The sequence below is a fragment of the Ptychodera flava genome, chromosome 2, assembly GCF_041260155.1.
Source record: "Ptychodera flava strain L36383 chromosome 2, AS_Pfla_20210202, whole genome shotgun sequence".
NCBI classification, from domain to species: Eukaryota; Metazoa; Hemichordata; class Enteropneusta; family Ptychoderidae; genus Ptychodera; species Ptychodera flava.
The window spans coordinates 12,542,049-12,563,813 of NC_091929.1; the positions used below are offsets into that span (position 1 = coordinate 12,542,049).

At 36.9% G+C, this 21,765-nt stretch overlaps 1 protein-coding gene across 1 annotated transcript; it reads right to left on the minus strand.

The window, feature by feature from the left end:
- Nucleotides 1-1,796: 1,796 nt before the first annotated feature.
- Nucleotides 1,797-21,758, minus strand: LOC139114734 (alpha-ketoglutarate-dependent dioxygenase alkB homolog 3-like). Its single transcript, XM_070676613.1, has 8 exons — nt 21,357-21,758; nt 18,217-18,446; nt 16,965-17,015; nt 15,316-15,419; nt 13,824-13,915; nt 11,824-12,033; nt 7,073-7,171; nt 1,797-3,621 (listed from the first exon to the last, which is right to left on the minus strand). Exons 2-8 carry the CDS (start codon nt 18,438-18,440, stop codon nt 3,547-3,549), a joined length of 855 nt encoding a protein of 284 aa, XP_070532714.1. The 5' UTR covers nt 18,441-18,446; nt 21,357-21,758; the 3' UTR covers nt 1,797-3,546.
- Nucleotides 21,759-21,765: the final 7 nt, after the last annotated feature.

Genomic DNA, 21,765 nt, shown 5'->3' on the forward strand with positions numbered 1-21,765 from the left:
ATTTGTATTTGGTGAAATCTTCATGGGACCAAAATTGACATGCATATCAAAATCAATGTGTCCTTGAACTAAGTTTAAATACACCCTAAAGGGACAAAGTCGGCCGTTTTTCATGAATTTTGTTTGATACGAGATAATACCGTACTCATATTGTTTGACATGTTGAAAGATACTGAATGAATGAGTGACCATGCATATATTTGACCCCGATTTAAGACACGATACATGAAACCATCTCGAAAATTAATTAATGATCATGACCATTAAAACAATATAAGTAGTATCTCATATCAAACAAAATTTATGAAAAATGACCGACTTTGTCCCTTTAAGTTATGGCTGTGGATGTGAAAATATACTAAACTATGCGAAAAACTACGTACAAATGAATCAAAATATTATTTCAAAATAAGTAAAGATTATGTACCACTACCAAAAGAACAATTCTGACTCCATAACTCAAGAAACATACATGCCAATGCAGTGATCAAATCAGTGGTTTGGAGGAAAAGTCAGAATGTATTAATCTTGACCAAAAACATCAAAATATGACTTTATAACGATTCAATGAAAAAAGAAAAAATATCATCTGGCAATACTTGTTTGTTTACAAAATGTGCATTTTTCAGTGACCATGATTAACAGAGTGATTGTGCCAATGATGGTCTACAATTCTATTTTTGTCGACTTCGACATACTCTCCAAGTTTAGGCAGATATATGTCACAAACCGTTCTGTAACTTTTAAAAATTTGATTGCATGGTCACTTTAAAAACGTGTACTTTTTGTCCAAATGTAAAAATGCCAAGATTTGTCTTCAATTACAATCTACAGCTTTCAGACTATTGGTTAAAGGGTCAGCTTGGTCACTGACACGGTCTCTACACTTTCATTTTTCAAAATGTCTTCTGTGTGCACTCTGACACGGAAACAAGACACGCTTCAGGCTATAATTGTCTGGGGCTGGCTAACTGTACAACAGATGTTCTAAACTTGGGTGTTTTGTACGGTGCATTAAACTTTCAGTAAAGACACTTTGACAAGGGATGGACCTGTAGATTTTCAAATAGGGGCTCCAGAATGCTTTATACAAATTTTGCAATAAGGTCTCTAGAATGCCTGCATGCAATTCTTTCTACATTCCAGAATTTGGTAAGTGCTGGGTTACTTTGTGAAGTATACACTAATCTTTTGAAAATTTTCAACCTTTGTTCAGCAAACCCCAATGTTAATATATCTTTTTCTTAAAAATAGCATGATTACAAATATTTTCTTTGCAATTTGATTCTGCTGTTTGAAAAAAAATCACCCTCTAACAAAATCTAATGGTCAAACCCTTAGTCGTATTACTCTAGTCCCTTGTTACATGTACATGTAGTATTAGGTTTACACCGAGACAGACTAAGCTGATTTTGCAGCCAGCCATCTGATATATTGCGATGATCAAACCCTGTGGCATTTTTGTGATACACTGAGCTTAAGCAACTTAATTCTTCAAAGAACATGAAGAGGTCTTATCTAACATTTCATCAAAGCTGTCCTCCAGGTGCAATTTTGTTGAGTTTGCTGACGATGGTCTGTCAGCCAGGTAGGTCGATACGTCCGTGCCACGTGAATGTGAGTGTCTAATAGGCATGTTTGCACTTTGAGTTAATGTGTGCTTTCATGTCGATGTAATTTAATACATCTTTTAAGGGGAAGTTCACCAAGGATGATTTTTACATATGTGCTAGCTTTGTGGTCACTTGCCCCGGAAAGCTATTTTCGCCATCTTTTAAGACAAATACGCAACCCATGTCTTTTCAATGCCATGCATATATTTAATTCTAAAATGTTTGGAGTGTAGCTTTAGTAAGCTTCGATTTCATTACAATAAATTAACAATACTGAGTTCACATAGCATAGTGCATTTATTGCTGTTAAACATTATTCTAGAGTGAGATATTTTGGCTCACCATTTTTTCAGATGCACAAAATTTGAAAATGTGCATTCTCATAGAATCAATAGTTGGTTAAAACCTTTCAGTAACAGTCATAAATTGTCGACACATCTGTTAGAACTGTTAACAACAGTTATTTGCTTTTACTTTTGTCAAATTATACAACTTTTACAGCTAAATGATATTGAGAATCAAATATGTTCTCAAGCAAAAAATGTACATATTTAATTTTACCTTTTGAAGATGAAATATTTCTGTGTCTTACAGACTTACCCATCATTTAAATACATGAATTGTATTTGTTCCAGAGAAATTCTCAACACAGTATCCCGTACATATGCCTAATAAAGTACACATACATATATGCATATATGCATGCACACATACATAATATATCTCTATATACATCACTTTAAAATTCAACTTTTATGGCACAATATAAAATAAAAAATTTGCTTCACCATGTTAATCTACTCTTATAGACTACCATTATTTCATGTACAGATGCCAATAGTGAATAAAATTGGATTACATTAAATTTTTACAGACTTCTGAAATAGGGAGAATAAGACAAATCTTGAACCATGCACCTTAAATTTCAAGGTTCTTATTAAAGGTAACACGTCTTTTAAAAGGTTTTAAATTTTTGCACACACTTCCCAACAGAAACTTTAAACTACCCTCTGGCTTAACCAAGAATAAAAATTTGGGATCAGTGATTTAGATTTAGATTAGTGAAACAATTGCCTAAAGTTTACTAAGTTTTTACTGGTTTCTCTCACAAGTTACAAATTTACAACAAATAAACTAAAATTTACAGATAAATGTCACTGATATCTCACACTGCGGTAACTCTACTGGGAAAAAATCAAAGTTTCAATTTCACACCGACTCGTCGGTGAAATATTTTAAAACTTTGCTACAAGTTCATCACAATCTATCTCAAAGGTAAATGCAAGTAAATGTCATGATATGGTCATTGTGAACACTCCGACTGTATCAAACTGTAATTTTTCTTCCATTCTGCACACATTAAAGCCCCATTAACTCTACCTTTGGGCTAATTTGCAGCGTCTCTGAAGCTGTTATCCAATTCCTTGGCTGAATCTTACCGTTATCATTGTATTGTATAATATAAATAGACTCCTTAAGTTGATGAGAATAATATGACAATCGACCAATAAGATATAACCTACCAAGCATGCTGCACATCAGCAATATCTTTTTTGCATTACTTAATACAAAAATGCCATCTACTCTAGACAGAGATGGGTTTCTATATTATCTTTGAAAATGTTATGAGACCAATACCTGGTGCTGGATTCTATCGATTATATTCATGTGCTTACACTTACACACATGCCTTAATTAATTAAAAATCAAAGTTGTGTGTTTGTCACAAATGTTTAACTCTTTGCACCCTGACCCCCTGATGACCTATGATATCATACAGACATTTTTTTTCCAAGCCGGGTTCAAAGGATTAAACGACATTCTGTGATCACACTTCAGTAAGCATTTTTACATAAGTTGCATTTGATTTCACACTGTCTTATTGACAATACTGCAAAAAGATACAGCTAAATGGGCTTTAAATCTCATCTCCTTACTGTGGATATATTATGCGGTAAGTGAGGTTGATCCTGGGACCTTTGCTGTGGTATTCTTTTGGTATTCTATGCTGGAAAATAAAGAAAGTCAACAAAGTAATTATTTACATCATATGTCATTCACAAAGAAGGTTGTTACATTGTTAGATAAAACTAGTTTTTATTCAGTCAGTAATTTCATAGATGTTTGCCATTGGGATTTTATAACAGAAATTTTGAATCCACCTCGTTGTGTGTAAAACTGTGAAGACAACAAACCTTTGGTACTTCAACGGAATTACATTTTACAGATTAAAATTGTCAGTAAAATTTGCAAACAAAAATCCATTAAAAAATCAATCATTTTATGGGATTCTGGCCAGGAGCACAAAGTTCAATCTCAGAAGCGGTGAATGGATAAACATTTTTAAATATTCAAGAAAACATATCTTAATATCGAACTTACAGAAATACTAGATTACGAAATAATAGAACTCTAGATGTTGACAAATGAGCAGGTTTGAATTTTGATGAACCTTTGATGAAGCTTATTACCAGTAATTAGGATAATTCAACCTAATCAGAATCCCTATTCAGAATCAACAAGTCCCTTAGCGGCTGACCTAGCTTCATTCTGATATTACAGATAATTAAGATAATAGTTGTGGGATGGTTTGTCAATTAAGAGAATACTAATGAACGTGGGACATGTTTGAATGGCAGCAGCAGATATCTGAATATGCTGTAGATTATTTTTGGACGGGAAAGAGTCCAAGCAGTGATCATTTGCATACATCATGGACAACTGTGACTGGTAGTGATGAAGATCATGGGTGGTACACTTTGCCTTTTACAAGATTGCTAACATTTATGCATGGTTCAACTGTCCAAACAAAAGTTTGCTTGACCAAACCTGCAAATATTGCCCCAGAAATATAAATATGGAATTTTTAACATAATTTAAATAAATTTTAGTCAGGTCACCCCTGGCAACCTGCATACAAAAGTAATCAGATAAGGGATTCTGAGAAGAAGACTTTTGGAATCTTTTAACCAAAACAGCAAAAATTGCCCCAAAAATAAACAATGGCAGATTTTGTCATGATTTGTGTAAAACTGATATGGATCATCCCTAGGGACCTTCATGTCTGATTCTAAAGTGATCTGATAGGTGGTTTCAGAGAAGATTTTTTCATGAAAAACAGCAAAAATTACCCAACAAATATGCAAATTTCATCACAATTTGAACATACCTCAGGTCAGCCGTAGCAACCTGAATGCCAAATTTCAAAGCAAACAGCTGTTTCAGTGATTATTTTTTTGTCCAAAATGGGTAAATTGCCCTCAAAATAAAAATATGTAAAGTTCACCATAATTTGAACAATCTGACTAAGATCACCCTAAAGAACCCCAAGGCTGGTAAAAGGCTGATTAGAGTAAAATGAAATGGGTTTCATTTTTCATGCACAAAAGTAAATTATCCACAATTTTTAAATAAAATTGTCACTGCATACCATGTGACTGTCATAAACAAGGTTCATTTTCATTAGCAAGTTTGAGCAAAATGTTCGACAGAAAAGTGCAACCTTGACAAGAAAGAAACTCCGATCTGTTTTGAATGCTAAGCTGTGGCCACAGAAGAACAGGTTAAGGTGGTTGGAAAGGCTAGAGCGTCAGTTATAAATTTCAACAAAACTATTAAAATATAAAAGTAGTCAACATTCTCTGTGGAATAAAAAAAACTAGACATTTGGGCACAAAGGCATTGCAGAGTTATAGCCTGTTAAAACTTCTGAAAACTGACCAAATAAGAAGAAGTTGGGGAGTCCTTAGTGTATTAACTATGGTAGAGGTCCCCTAGCTGTTAATAAAATGTTTGAAAAGGGAAAGTCATTTTTGCTGTTTTTCAGGAAAGTTTGACAAGGTGGTGCTGGCATTCAGAGTGAGTGACTGCTATTGTAATGCATTTTTAGATTCTTTGAGTGTCAAAGAGGTGTCAAAAGTGAGATTAACCAAAAAAACTGCTCTATGACTTCAAAAGAGGGGTGCAAATATGGCTTGTTTTCAACATTTTTGACAGAATAACAGTTTTCCTACATAATTGTATACCAATTTAATCCAACTTTGAAATGAGATATGGACATGGACTTTTACAGCCTATTAACAAGGTTACAGATAAGATTTGTACGGCACAATTTTCCTGTATTTGAAGTACTTTTTGAAAAATCACATTTTGAAATTTGAAAGAATTTTAATAATTTTTTGATATATAAACCCATGTAAAATCATAAAAACAAATTTTATTTACAAATCCTGCCGTACAAATCTTACAATAAATAGTGTCAACATATTTATAACTAATTTGGTAATATTAATACTATCCAATTATTATTAAATTCAAATATGTAAAAAAAATATGAAAAATTAAATTTTAATTTACTGGTGTCATATTTCAAAATCATGGCTGCAAATATACAATTTTTATATTCTTTGGAGGAAATATCAACTAAGGGAGTTATCCTGCAAATTTGAACTAAATATCTTGATTCTAACACTTGAAACTTGACATTACTCTGAGAAAAGAATTGGAGCAAAAATAGCCTTTCCACCACCTTAAGCTTTGTACTACGATACTTCCCACCTTGGAAATGAAAGACTTAAACTTTCAAAACCATTTTTCTTTCAAAACAAGAGAACAATAACCGGGTCACTGAGCAAATTCTGCTACTAGAGAAGCAAATTTTCAAATATTTACTGATATTTGAAATCAAAATGGCTACCCTCCCTGTGTTATCCCTATGGGAGTACTTCATAAGCTTCAAAATGAGCTCACACATGTGGAAGGACAAAGTAATATTGTAAAAGTTTGAGTGTCTGAATATCTGTCCCTGAGGTACATTCTACCCTAAGCGGAGTATAAACCAGTGCATCTCAGATAACCCTTTTCAATGGCAAAGTGCTGTGCAGAGAGGAGTATCCTCAATAGAAAGGAAATGTTCAATCAAATTTATCAACTTGTGCATGAATAAGGATAAATGCTCCTAATCACAGAGTATTTGTAAAGGTCAGGTTCGTTATCCCTTTTCCTGCCAAGTTTATATTTCACCATTAGGTCAAGTTCGTTTAAAACTAGTGAAGTACAATATGTCCCATTTGTTGCATTTTAACAAAAAACTGAACATTTGAAGGCCCTAGAAATCAAGGATACTGTAAACATGATTTTTATGGACTAAAGCTATTGGAACAGACCTAGCCAAATGGGTGGTATATGTATGTTTTGTGGCTCAATACCGCTTTCCACTGAGTTGGCTGTTTAGGGAAGTGATACTGTCTGGCAGAGAAAAGGGTTATATATATATACTCTTCATAAACACTGCAGTGTTGTTAAACGGATAGAGAGTTGACAATGGATAAAGAACTAATATATCAACTGCATTATCATTTGCATAACATTTGCATATATTGCACTATTGACATTAGAAAATAAGCACGACAAGCACAATCTGGAAAAAGCCTCATATTTTCCACTCCAATATTACTTACTTGCCAGTCTACTTGTGTTGCACCTTCCATGATGAGTAAGCTACCGGGCAGAAGAGGTATTTTCACATGTTGCTGGTAAGTGTAATCTCCCTTCTCTTCCTGCAAGAGTCATTTAAAGGGGCAGTCTTTAATCCCTGGTTCTTACATAAACTAGTTGTTGACATTGACTGTTTATGTGATTATGGCCCCTGTTCTCCTTTGAAATTTGCACATAGTCAATTTGCTCAGAGATAAAGCTAATGAAGAACCTTTCCCTTTACAAAAACATTATTCAGGGCTCGAACTTAACTTTTTTACCTACTTGCCCAGCGGGCAAGTTTCCAGAAATTTTACTTGCCCAATGAACAATCTTACTTGCCCGATTTTTTTGTCTGTTTGCATTGTTTGGGCAGAGATCACGAAGACAAAGCAATCTCAAAATGTGGCTGAAGGCATCATACAGTATCAATGTAGGTTCTCTTTTGTCTGTATTGATAATCATGTTAATTGTTACGATCCATCAGTGTTGTCTTCGTGATCTTGCCACTCGTCCACCAATATTCTAGTGCAGGATTGGGGTCATATAGCTGAAGGGGTGGCCCATCAATCAATCGATATTCGCATCAGCAAATCTCTTTTCCAGGAGTTTTGAAACTTCTGTTGTCGTTTCTTTTATATATATCGCACTTCTGCTTCTTCACTTTGATACTTTCCACTGAACTCGATGCTGCGACCGCACCATTAGCTAGCGCTTTATCACTGTCGATTTCTGAGTGGCCAGCCGGTTGAACGTGTACTGTATCCCCTGACACAGATCCTGTTCCGGAATCTGTATCAGGCTTGGATTTCAAAAATTTACATGAAAACATGGTGGTTTGCTTCACCATGACGTACAGTCTGCATTGTCTCAGTCAGGTCTCCACGTGCCAAGTGGCTGTTGAAATTACTGACCAACACCCCTGGGAGTCACTAGCGACAAACAAGTGCAAGTTTCACATTAATGAGATTAGGCTTCCAGAGGGAGGAAAGACAACAGCTGGATATCACTCGCTGAATGTTGACGGCCGGCTTGTTGGTTGTGATACCCGTTTCAGTGACTTGAAACTCGATAACAGCGAACATTGTTCAACAAAATTTCTTGAGTTTTTTATTCCCAGAACATGTAAATTTGATCAAAGTTTATCACTTGCCAGACCGGGCAAGTGTAATTTATTTTTACCAGCCCGATGTCAGGTTTTACCTGCCCTGGGCAAGCGGGCAACCGTTAAGTTCGAGCCCTGATTATTACAAAGTCCATTGGCTGTAACTATGCAACAAGTTTTCCTGTATTATTGTCCAAGAATATACTTTACAGTCTCTGACTCCCAAAGTCATGTCCAACAATCGCACATCGGCAAAATATTATATTATAATAAACATTTATAAATCCAAATATCTGTGCTTTAGGTGCACTACTTGGACATTGCAGCAAAGAATGTATCATGTCAAGTGTAATTCTAAACATTAAAAGTATGAGAAGTGACAAGAGTCTCAACGTTACATCCTCGAAACATTACATTCTAAGGACTCTACATGTATATGGTTTATGAGTTCACCATGTCCATAGGCGAATGACAGTGTAAGGCTATCTGATGCACCTTTCACTCAAGGGTGTTCAGTGGTTTGGGATTTGTGAAGGAAAATGAGAAGAAAATCTTTAAAAAGTTAAAAATTATAATTTAAAAAATTTTTTTGCAAGCTTGCAGAAATCTGAATAAGGATTTCTCTAGCAATGCATGTATACAATATCAAGGCATCTAGACCAATAGCAGCAGCTTGTGAGTTTTGGATTCATCAAGATTTTCACATGTTTAACCCATTTGATCAACATTTGTGGCATAGCAAGTTTATTTGACAAAAAATCTGTCTTCAAGTCATGACTAAGGTGATACCATCAGAGGTACTCAAGTTCCAGCAGTGAGAAAGTATACACAAACTTAAAGAGGCACTCCCACTTGGTAACATTTTTAAAACACATTTTTTTAATGCTAACGGTCGATATTTGACGTGGTGACTGCGCGCGGATCCCGAGAAATCGATAACAAGCGACCTAGCGGCCGATATAGCTCCGCTGTGTTTATGTAGAGAATAACTATTTTTGACACATGTTGATGAAGAAGGTGGAAATCTTTGATAGCTCAATGCAATGGCCAGAAAAAAGTGGCTAAAATAAGCTGCAAAAATACACAATTTCATCATACTTTGAATATATCACATCGGATCATCCCTAAGAACATGTCAACCAAAGCTATCCGATGAGTAGTTTTTTGAGAATGAAATTTTCTGACCAAAAATGGCAACATTGCCCCAAAAATACAAAATTACAGATTTCATCAGAACTTCAATATATATTACTTAGCTCATCTGTAGAAACCTATATACCAAATTTCAAAGCTATCAGAACAGTACTTTTTGAGAAAGACACTTTTTGACCAAAAATGGCAAAAATTGCCCCAAAATTACAAAATTACAGATTTCATCATAATTTCAATAAATATCATTAAGGTGATCTGTAGGAACCTTTATACCAAATTGCAAAGCTATCAGATGAGTAGTTTTGGAAATACACATTTTTTGACCAAAAGTGGAAAAAATTAACCCAAAATTACAAAATTGCAGATTTCATCATAATTTCAATAAATATCATTAAGTTCATCTGTAGGAACCTGTATACCAAATTTCAAAGCTATCAGATGAGCAGTTTTGGAAATACACATTTTTTGACCAAAAATGGCAAAAATTGCCCCAAAAATACAAAATTACAGATTTCATCAGAAATTCAATATATATTACTAAGTTCATCTATAGAAACCTGTATACCAAATTTCAAAACTATCAGACCAGTACTTTTTGAAAAAAAAACATTTTTTGACCAAAAATGGCAAAAATTGTCTTAAAATGCAAATTTGCATATTTCTGCACAATTTGAACAAATCTGAAATAGATCATCCCTAGGGACATATGTACCAAATATCAAAGCTATCTGACTTGTAGTTTTGAAGAAGAAGATTTTTAAAGATTTTTTTACCAAAAATGACAAAATTGCCTTAAAAATACAAATATGCAAATTTCACCACGATTTAAACAAATCTGACTGAAGTCACCCTAAGTAAACTGCATATCAAATTTCAAAGCAATCGGACAAGCGGTTTCAGAGTAGAAGATTTTTTTACCAAAAACACCAAAAAATGCCCCAAAAATACAAATATGCAAATATCACCACAATTTGAACAAACTTAAGTGAGGTCACCCCAAGTGAACTGCATATAAAATTTCAAAGCAATTGGACTTGCGGTTTCAGAGCAGAAGGCAATTGTTGACGGACGACGGACGACGACGACGGAAAATCAACCTATTTGATAAGCTCCGCGTCGCTGACAGCGGAGCTAAAAACATGTCATTTCCCGAGCGTATTTTTCACATCTCGAAGTTTTACGATTGTTTCTGATTTTGACCCGAAATCCCCCGAAGGTGTGTTGTTGTGCAGATCGATGATATTCTAGGGAGTCTACAATACGTTCGAACAACGCAATTAATTAAATTTCCACTGCAAAGACTTTATATACAGCATTATGCCTTTACCTCAGGTAAGTTTTATAAAACTTCTCCTTAGTTTTTGTTGTTTTCATTATCTAAATCAGTTGTATTATATTTTTAACCAATACCACAAAGACATCAGTTTTTACGTGTTAAATATTAACCGCCTCCGCTGACTACATTTTGTCGTCTGCCACACAGCACTTGTGGTTCGCCCCGCGCGCCGCTATGTATCAACCGCACGTAACTGTGCTAGTCACCTATGCGAATTCTGGTGGAATCAGCAAAAATTGTTTTTCGTTTTTTCACCAAGTCAGTAAGACTCAGCTTTCTCCCATGGGGCATGACCGATCACCGACGTGAGTAGTACTGTGGCGTACAGCAGCGTAAGCGTAGACTCGTACTCCATAGTTTAGTTGACAATGGCCCCAGTGCCGAACGTTCGAAGTTCGGAAGCTGAATTTAGGTGGGCCACCAGAATTCAAACTTTTACTTTTTTGAAGACATGTTTTATCTCCACGTGCAGTCGCCACGTCAAATATCGACCATTGGTATTAAAAACATGTGCTTTAAAAATATTACCAATAGGGAGTGCCACTTTAAGTGTACTTACAATGGTTTGCGTTGAAGCGTTGGCAATGCAGAAACCAGCCATATTGTCTAATTTTAGGAGTTACCAACACTGTCAGGGGTAACTGTGATCCAGCGGTATTATCAGTCAATCACAAAAAAATCAACTCTGCAAAAGTTGAAACAATATCTGGAAAGGTTTAGGCGTAGTCAAAACAACACCAGATCCTCACAAACAATGCTTGAAAATTATGCATTCTGAGTGGAATGTGTGTGGAGGTGCGGTGTTGTTTTGACTACACATGACCTCCTTCCAGACAATGTTTCAACTTTTGCAGAGTTGATTTCTTTGTTACTGACTGATATTACTGCCAAGACGATAATAACAGCGCCTAACAGCGTTGGCAACTCCTCAATTCAAACAGTATGTCTAGTTCCCGTATTGCCAATGGTTCAACACAAACCACTGTAAAAAAAGTACTGTAGATTGTAGAAGGCAACCGGCCCAAGTGAATCCCTATGCTATACATAAATGATATGTACAACAAACTTTTGACTAAAATCAGTTGAAAAGGATGTCAAAACAGTCAATAATTTTTTGAAATGAAAATAAGTGTTTGACTTACAGGGGGAGGATTCTTCCTCATTTCAAAAGTCCGCCTCTCCCCGAATGTAACTGACGCTATTGTCGGATTCTTTCCAAGCGAGGGTTCGTCATCTGCATGCCATTCCACACCATCATGTTCGTTGCGGTACAGATTTCCTAACACAGAGTTAAAATGCAATTTTGTCTTGTCTTCTATTTTTTTCTTGATTTCAGCAACTAGTGGATTCCACTGTGAAAAAAGTGGTTACTATTTTAATTTGATGTAAATATATTTTTAAAAAATACCGCAATTATACGGTGTCGCTCAAATTTGATCAGAATTGGTATATACCAGTATGGGTACCAAAGATCAACAATAAATGTTGTTTCTATCTGTTCAGTGCAGGAAAATTCTACGTTGATGTTATGACAATGATTTCTGCACAGTACAACCAGAAAAACAACAAGAAATATTTAAACCAGAAAAACAAGAATGACAAAAGTAATTAAGGTCTGAAACTTTAGGTACTGGAGGTCAACTTTAGCAACATGCATAGCAGAAAGGCAGCTAGCCCTCCTTAGTTTGACCACAGACGGTCTTCCTCCCCTCTACTGACGGTCTTCCTCCCCTCTACTGCATATGGTTTGAGCAGGTCTGTTAATATGTAACAGTTCAATGACAATGACAGGAAATGACTCAAGTCAGTGGAGTAAGCCTGTTTCAAGCCTGTTTCAGAATTTCGCTTTTTCTTACCTCATTTGCACTTTTGACACTGATGTTTCATTTGAACAAATTCACATCTCAACCCCTACATCTACCTGTACACCAAATACTGAGACGGTAGCTTTGGCGGTATGGGAGCCTTTGTGTGTGACGGACATACATCCGCACATACCCACAAATATACAGACATAGACGCCACTTAGACTCATCATATAAGCTCTTTTTGGTATTTATATATAAAACCAAATATGAGCTAAAAATATTAAGAAAAATATGACAGCCACAATCCATGTCATCTGAATACTTTTCTGAGAGGGCAGTACATGAACATTACTGATAACAACAATGGCAATGCCACATACAAATGCACAATGTCTATCTGCTTAGGGTGGACTCTCAAACTTTTACAATTCTTTTCTGATCTACCTCTTGTGGGGGTTCATTTTAAAGCTCTTGGAATATAAAAAAAATTTTCACGATCTTAGTTTTTAGAAAACAGAAAATTTTATTGTTCTTTATAGTTAATACAGGGACGGTGGCCATTTTAAATTTCAAATATTGGTAAATGTCAGGTAATTTGTTTCTCTTGTACCAAAATTTGCATGGTGATCCCTGATTATTATTCTTGATTTGGTGAGAAAACGGTTAAAAGTTTCATTGAGGACAGTTTGAGCAAAAGTTTAAGTCTTTCACTTTCAGGATACATACTAAGGGTAATAGCCGTAACTTGGGTCAATATCTTCGTATTGGAATACAGAGTTCAGCCAATGCCAGGTTAAACAGTTGAGGTCATACAAATAACCTCATTTTGATGGAAGTTAAAGGCACACAGTCACTTTAAATTTGCATATTCCATATATGGTAAAGTGGGTGGGACTTAGCATACGTGTTGTTGACTGATTGTTGTAGAGGATGCCATTTTCTTCACCGCGAAGTTTAAATATTTCCGTCGATACGATTGACCATGGACGTAACCAACAGTTAAGTGCAATTGAAACCAGTACCGATCGAAGTAAATGAAGGGGTAACAGGTTGTGACCAAACAGTCGCAGAAACCCGGTCTACTTGTAGGTGCAAGGGAGCTGTCGGTCCTCCATATTTGATATGTCAAAGGTCATGCAGACGACTCTGCTAAGTATGCCATGGATGGTCGTTTAGGGCGCCCTTTTTAAAAAGCGGCCACCTGCGTAAAATCTCTGATTGCCTATTAATACCGAATAACTTTAACCACATGTAAAGATTTGTTATGTATGCACTGTAATTACAACATGGCAATAGCTTGTATAGTTTTCATGCATGAAAAGCTTTTTTCTTACATTTGAATAAGCTTCAAGTGTGACCCCAGAATAAGAATACGGTAGATCACCAAACCATGCTGTCAACCTTGGTTGCAAATAGGACTCCCCATCTGTGAAAAACAAAACAGCAATAATCTTTTTTAGATTGCCTGTTATTCCCTATAATTCCATGCACATATCTTATAGGTATACTGTCACTTCTTCCAATTTTGCCACAGTTACCATGGAAAGAAAAAATCAAACCAATCACAGATTTTAAGCGGGTGGCTGCTAAAAACAGCGCCCTCACATGGGCATTTTGAATACAAGGGAACATCCCTTTGACCATATATATGCATATTCAGATTACAGGTGACTGTATACCTTTAACAATTTTAACTATACTACTTTTTTCAGATCACAATTTAGCCATATTTTTCAAAGGTACTCTTGTCGACTGGTACTCTTGACCATTGGCAACAAGTATGAAGCTATGTGAACCAAATGGAAGAATGAAGTTGCTATGCATTACTTCACAGGCAGCAGTATGTCAAAATTTAAAATCAAATATTTAATGAACATCCTATTGTTTATTCATTGCAATAATTTGTGCGGTAGAGCCTTGAAGTGTTTTTGGCAATTGCCACGAGTTTACTGACACAGCATCTCTTGTAAGAGACTTTGTATTGTTTGTGTCATATCACACGTCAAGTGTTTGATGTACACAATTTGCGTACAGTATACCAGAAACCATATCAGTGAGGTTCAATGAAACTGGCTGTATCTCATTTATTCCCTACAGCTGCTCTTTACAAAGACTAACTCCAATCATAGCACACTTACAAGCAACTTTTGGTTGGCTTTATACTATGCAGAGTGTTGTCTATTTTTTGGTTAGCAGTTAACTCAAAGTCAAGAAAGATATTTACCATATTTGAATATCTGGCCACCTGGTGGCTATTTTGTTTTAATTTTGGTCAAGCTGGAGCCAAAAGTTTGATGTGCCAAGACCAAGTTTTAATTTTAAATGTGACACAAAGACAAGGTGCTATGATGTATACCTCTGACTTTATATACCCATGCTTGCCAGTAGTACAATTCTAATTGGTGCATTTTTACTTATAAATTCAGTTATATCTGATAAAATCATGCAAATAACCAGTGGGGACTGTGTCATTTACAATGACTTGCTATTCTTAATTTTGAAAGAAGGTTGACAGCCCGAAAGTTTCCTAAAGCAAGTTTGAGCAAAAGTCTAGCTCTAGGTTTCAGCTTTGAGGTGCATACTACCTTAAATTGTCAAAACTAACATTGGATATCCTACACATATCAACAGTGTTGATAAAACGAACACCGGACATCTTGACATAAAATCTTCAAGTAAAAGAAGAAACTTTCTTTTACAAAGTTCACAAACACCTGGAAAATACATCAGCAGATCAAGGTGGTGGAGCTTTTATGATACATAATGACAGATAGGATGGAAGATTGAAGTGATTTTTTGATCAATTAACGTAATAAACAGACTTACTGCGTTTGACATCTCTTCTCTGTTCCCATGGTAACTTTTCCTTAAGCGTTGAGTACATGTTGTCTAATTTTTGTTCATCAAAGAATTTGGGATAGTACCTTATTCTAGAAGAGGAAAACAAGTTTTAGATTTAAGCAGATCCCTCGGGTAGCTGAAATTGGTGTTTTCACATCTTGTGAAGTTGTGTTGTGTTTCTGTTGAGTTTTGAAATGCTTGTAAATTACCAATAAAATATAAAATTTGCTCACAATCCTGGCACTTCAAAACCAATTATTTACAGTTTTGGCCTTGTGGAAAGTTAAAATAATACTTGTGTTTTAAATGTTGCAAGGTTTGCCCCTCTGTTCTGATTGCCATCAGTGTTATAGTACATGTATTATATTTTTATTGCAATATTTCCAAAAGTTGTAATGATAATTCAGTTGACAATATTCACTCTAACTTTTAAACTTACATAAAGAGTATAATCAACAGGTTGAGCATATTCTGACTTTCAACAAATTTGTGCTTGCTAAATGGTGATACATAATTGAAGTTGTTAGTGAGCCAAATTTGAATAAAGCAGTGAAGTGCCTGTAAGTAATAGGTCCCAAGGAGGGTGACCATGCCATGACATTTGGCATCACAAGATTGCTAGCGTCATGAGATTGCTAATTTAGGGTCAGATTTCTTCAACAATCTAGATTTACTTAACCCCTACATGCAAATTGATAGATAGACAGTAGAACACTCATTTACAGTAACATCATACACATTACATATACAATACCGTATCTGCATCTGGTCTCTGAATTGATTTATGCCACTTTCTAGCAACATTCCCTTTCAGTAACTTTTAATTGAAAAATCTAGTTTTAAGGTAGATTTAGCCTCCGGGACAGATATTCCAACTCTCAATTTTTGACAACTCTTTTCTGATCTACTACTTGCGGGAGTCAACTTTAAAGCTCTTGGAGTAAGAAAAATTTTCACCACCCTTAGTTTTTCAAAAATAAAAAAATTTCATTTCTTATTTACCATAGAGATAACACAGGGATGGAAGCCATTTTATAGTTCAAATGTCGGTAAATGTCAGGTAATTTGTTTCTCTAGTACCAAACTTTGCATGGTGATCTATGATTTATATTCTAGATTCAGAAAGAATTAGGTTAAAGTTCCATTGAGGAAAGTCAGAGCACAAGTACAAGGCTTTCAAGTTTGAGGTATATACTACTTTCATGCCAAGAGTCAAATTTTGAGAGGCACAGAGACAGCAATATTGAAATACAATGAAGATTTCTGAGTGTATCCTTTTGAAACTCAAGTTTTCAAGTTTTTGCTGTAAATAATTGAAATCTACCAATCAGGTATGACCTTATGAGGAGCTGAAAATAAGCAGCAATATTACTTGTTCTGAAAATAAGCAGCAATATTACTTGTTCTGATTGATCTACTCTTGGGTCTCCAAGGAAACATGGAACACGTAAACAAATTGAGTGTTGCACATGCATATTGTTCAAGCTACCTTTCTCAAACCCCTATGGAACAGTTTCTTTTCAAAAAATAAAGATATCTCAAGGCTTTAAACAAATAGGCGACACAAAGGAGAAGGTGCAGTGATCAAATGATGGATCTAATGAGTTTAATTTTCACAAGGTTAAAAAACAAACCTTGATATGCCAGACGGCTCATCACTGAGAATGTAATCTTCATTTTCATGCCTACAAAAAGAAAAAAATAATTATCTCACATTCAACCCTTTCACCACTGTGGTTTGAACCTATCCTATCATTTTCATTTTCTAATGATGCCTTCTTTCTCAACCTCGTAAGTCATTCCAATCTGCCTTAAATTTTTCATGCACCTTTTCTGCCTTTTTTCATGCACCTTTTCTGGCTCAAACCTCCATGCATATCTGTTTACCCAAACCTACCACTGATATCTTCCTAAGTACCAAGTGATCTTTTTCCTTACTACCCAGTGTCATGCCTAACTGTCCATCCCAAATCTACCAATGATCTTTCTCCTAACTACTCAGTGCCATGCCTAACTGTCCATCCCAAATCTACCAATGATCTCTTTCCTAACTACCAAGTGTCATGCCTAACTGTCCATCCCCAATCTACCAATGATCTCTTTTCTAACTACCAAGTGTCATGCCTAACTGTCCATCCCAAATCTACCAATGATATCTTTTCTAACTACCCAGTGTCATGCCTAACTGTCCATCCCAAATCTACCAATGATTTCTTTCCTAACTACCCAGTGTCATGCCTAACTGTCCATCCCAAATCTACCAATGATCTCTTTCCTAACTACCAAGTGTCATGCCTAACTGTCCATTCCCAATCTACCAATGATCTCTTTCCTATCTACCCAGTGTAATGCCTAACTGTCCATCCTAAATTTACCAATGATCTCTTTCCTAACCACCAAGTGTCATACCTAATAAATATATTGTGTACATTTTGATGAAATGTCCAGGTACATACACTGCAACTCGATCTTATATGACAAATTATTGGTACTAACAGTCACAGTACTGTGGTTGTGACTGGCGCCCTCAATGGCAAAATTTAAAAAAAATACCATCACGATGAACAGTTGGAGAACAAATTGTAATCTTGTGATCCAAAACTGTTTACAATTTAATGTGGTGTGTCCATGAATGTTTGACACAAGAACATTTGTTCTACACAAGTATGGATCACAGAAAGTCTCATAAATCAAAATCATTTTATGTTGGTTAGTTGTGTTAATGTTGATTCAGTTTGACAGGGTAAGATATACTGTTAGGTGCTTTTAAGACTTCTTAACAAGATGACAGGAAAAATTTGTCTTACTTAAATTTCTGAAAATAAGTTGGCCATGCCATACCAGTACGTGTATATACCGTATGTTTTAAGTTGAAACATGTCTTACTCAATCCATATGTCTGGTGGCTGTTCTCGTTTGGTCTGACCTTGATCAACGTATTGAAATCTTTGTTCTGGGATACTTTGTCCGAATGAGGTTCTACTCTGATGTTTCACTTCAGAGGCATCTTCAGTTTTGGTTTGACCCCCTGCGGCAGCAGATCGCCTCGGTTGTGGTGGGGCCCACGACCCCTGGATTCTTGCTCTTCTCCTTTTGTCGTTGGAGCTCATGCTGGCCTGAAAAAAACAAACATACAAAAGCATGGTACAGTGTAGCTCTGAGTGGCAGCGTTGTGTGTTATTACCAGCTGTGCTTCCTACCACAGCCCTGCCAGCTGTCATAGGCTAAACCACTGGGTTTTGACTCTGAGTTTTGCGGACGAAGATATGTACCTACTTAAAACAGCTGATTTTGAATCTAAAACTTGTGTTGATCTTTGTTTTTGGTCACAACTACCTCATCTGAGAACATGATGTGCTAAGCTGCACTTGTAAACTTACACAAAGCCCACTTTTCTGTCGCTATGCAAAGAAACTATAACCATCCATATCTACTACCTTTGCAAGTGTGGGGGTTTGTTCTCCATAATGGCAGTGGATGTGGACAGTTTCCTAGCATTGAGACAGAAAAAATGTGTTTTTTGTACGTTTGTTGAGCACAGCATGTGCTCAGATGAGGTAGCTGAGCCAAAAACGAAGATCGACACAAGTTTTGAATTTAAAATCAGCTGTTCTCAGTGGGAAGTCCTTCCTCTGTGAAACTGATGCAAAGTAAGCGGTTTAGCGGTTTGTGGTTGGAGGCATAGCCAGTAACAAAGAGTCCTGCAACATAAAGCTACATGTACCATGATGGTATAATGCAACCTTGGGGCTTTTGGGGATGTTGTGGCTGTACTCAAACAGTGAAGCTGTACTACTTTGGGTAGGACTGATAAAATTTCAAGGGAAACAAGCATCAAATTTCCCAGCAAATTGTTCATCTACTTGACTCATAGTCTAGCCTGTCTGTCCAATTTTTTTTTTGCCAGGTAGGCGAAATGTTACAGAGCTCTACCCGAAGATGGATGGAACTCATTGCACAGTTTGTGGTTTGCTGAGATCAGAGGAATAAAATACCAGGTACGTGAGGCAACTATCAGGACAGGTAAATGTACTACTACTAGTTTGCTTAAATACTGGCAGGCATCTTGAATGTAACGTGTCTGGAGGACTGATTATTATTTGCTATGAAGTTCCTACTGCACACTTTACCTAGAAACTACACAGTTCAAAGTTCACTACTGATATATGGAATTATGAACTACTACTTTGTACTTTTATCAGGTTTGCTTCCAGTACCTTGATGTATAGACAAACTTGGTCACATCATGGACTTACATGTACCTAGCACTGCATGACAGGGCTGTGTGTTACCGGCTAAAGGCCAAGGCTTATAGAGCTTATACGATGTAGCTGCAAAATCATAGCGGTACGGTGAGGCGGTCGGTGATTTTTGCTTTTTGCGACTTCGCTCACCAGTCGATCGTGTTCCATAAACAGTGAGCGTGGGGCACACCTGTTTCTGGGAGCTGCCATTACCGAAAGTTGGTAATGGCGGCTCCCAGAATGGCAAAAATGTTTTCGGAACGTGATCAACGCTTTTGAACAAATTCCAAACCCCATAAACTACAAGGTTAGTGTATTAAGTGTTTAGTCTTCAGTAGTGATAAATCGGTACAACCAAATGCAGTAAATATGTAGCATATGTCACATCAACACGCCTGGTCCAGTGGGATGTGCTTACTTTAACCTCCCAAGGGCCATCAGCAATGTAGCGCTACTTGTGAGAGAAGTCGCAAAAATCAAAAATCACCGACCGCCAATCGCCCGATTAGCAACAACCTTATTCACGATGCACACTATCAGGCTCGACACTTAGATAATGTTCTCCTTGTCGCTATTACTCTCCATGCGTTAATTTTTGGCCATTAATTTACCGCTATTACCCTCCATGTGTTAATTTGGGGCCATTTCCGATGTGTTTGAGGCGGTCCCATTTCACGACTGTCAATCACATTCGTCAACCAATCACAACAACCTTCCGAGCCAGTGCGGGTCAACAGAAAAGTTTGGCTAAAAATCCTATATATGCCTACATAAACTTGCAATTTTAGTAGAAAAAATTTGATAATGGTAAGATGCAATCGATTTCTGACTGTGTACAGAAATGATAGTACTACATCTCCACCTCAGTCCTCTGCCAGAGACTCTGGGGCTAAGTGAAGAAACTTGTTGCTTATGAACTGATATGAATGGGCAATAGCTGCAAAATTGTAGCGCTACGGTGAGGCGGTCGGTGATTTTTGTTTTTTGCGACTTCGCTCACCAGTAGCGCTACAAGGCCGATGGCCCTGGGGAGTATCATATAAGCGCACCCCACTCGACCAGGCGTGTTGAGGTGGAATGCAACATATTTACTGCATTTGGTCGTACCGATTTATCACTACTGAAGACTAAACAGTATACTGCACTAACTTTGTCGTTTATGGGGTTTGGAATTTGTTCAAACACGACGATCGCGTTCTGAAAACATTGAGCGTGGGGCGTCGGTGTTTGTGGGAGCCGCCATTACCGGAAGTTGGTAATGACGGCTCCCAGAAATGTTTCAGAACGCGATCGTCGTGTTTGAACAAATTCCAAACCCCATAAACGACAAAGTTAGTGCAGTATACTGTTTAGTCTTCAGTAGTGATAAATCGGTACGACCAAATGCAGTAAATATGTTGCATTCCACCTCAACACGCCTGGTCGAGTGGGGTGCGCTTATATGATACTCCCCAGGGCCATCGGCCTTGTAGCGCTACTGGTGAGCGAAGTCGCAAAAACCAAAAATCACCGACCGCCTCACCGTAGCGCTACAATTTTGCAGCTAATGTGGGCAACAGCTGTCGGTTTGAATTAGGAGCCCTGACGAATCGCTCTGGGAGGTGACCCCGGGCTTTCGACTAAATGCAAGCAAACCGTCAAACCGCAACTGATGCAATAGAATATCATCACATCAGTGGCGGTTTGCTTGCATTAATTGAGTCGAAAGCCTGGGGGTCGGAGGAGCTAGGAGGTGACCATTCGGCAATATTCTCATTCCATAACATTCATGTCTGAACTTACCTAGTACCTGTCGTAACTGACGAATTAAATCTGCCAACTTATTTTATCCAAGAAAGTCCGATAGGATATCGTAATTGGAGTCAAACAAATATAAAACGCCGAAACGAAGGTAAATCGACGCGACGACGGTGATGTATGAACTTTTGTGTTATCTTTCCAGGAAACGTCCGAACCGAAGTAAATAAACAGCAAAAAACTGTATAACGAAACTAACTCTTCGACGACGCCGTACGAAAGATTGACTGACGTTCCCTATTATAAGAGACCTAAACTTGGCAATATCGTTCAAAGAACTATGAAATATTCATAACGCGGGAATTAACACCCCGAAAACCAAAACGAAAGTAAATAAGAGTGACTACTACTCATGAGCGCAGACATATTGAATTCGCAATGCATTGTGGTGAAA

Excerpts from the sequence above, each read along its gene's own strand:
- LOC139114734 (XM_070676613.1), bottom strand. The coding sequence starts at position 18,440 with ATGAGCTCCAACGACAAAAGGAGAAGAGCAAGAATCCAGGGGTCGTGG. Across the intron at positions 13,916-15,315 it reads GAGAAGAGATGTCAAACGCA|ATGGGGAGTCCTATTTGCAA; the intron begins GTAAGTCTGTTT and ends TGTTTTTCACAG. Across the intron at positions 12,034-13,823 it reads CACTTGAAGCTTATTCAAAT|TGGAATCCACTAGTTGCTGA; the intron begins GTAAGAAAAAAG and ends CTTTTTTCACAG.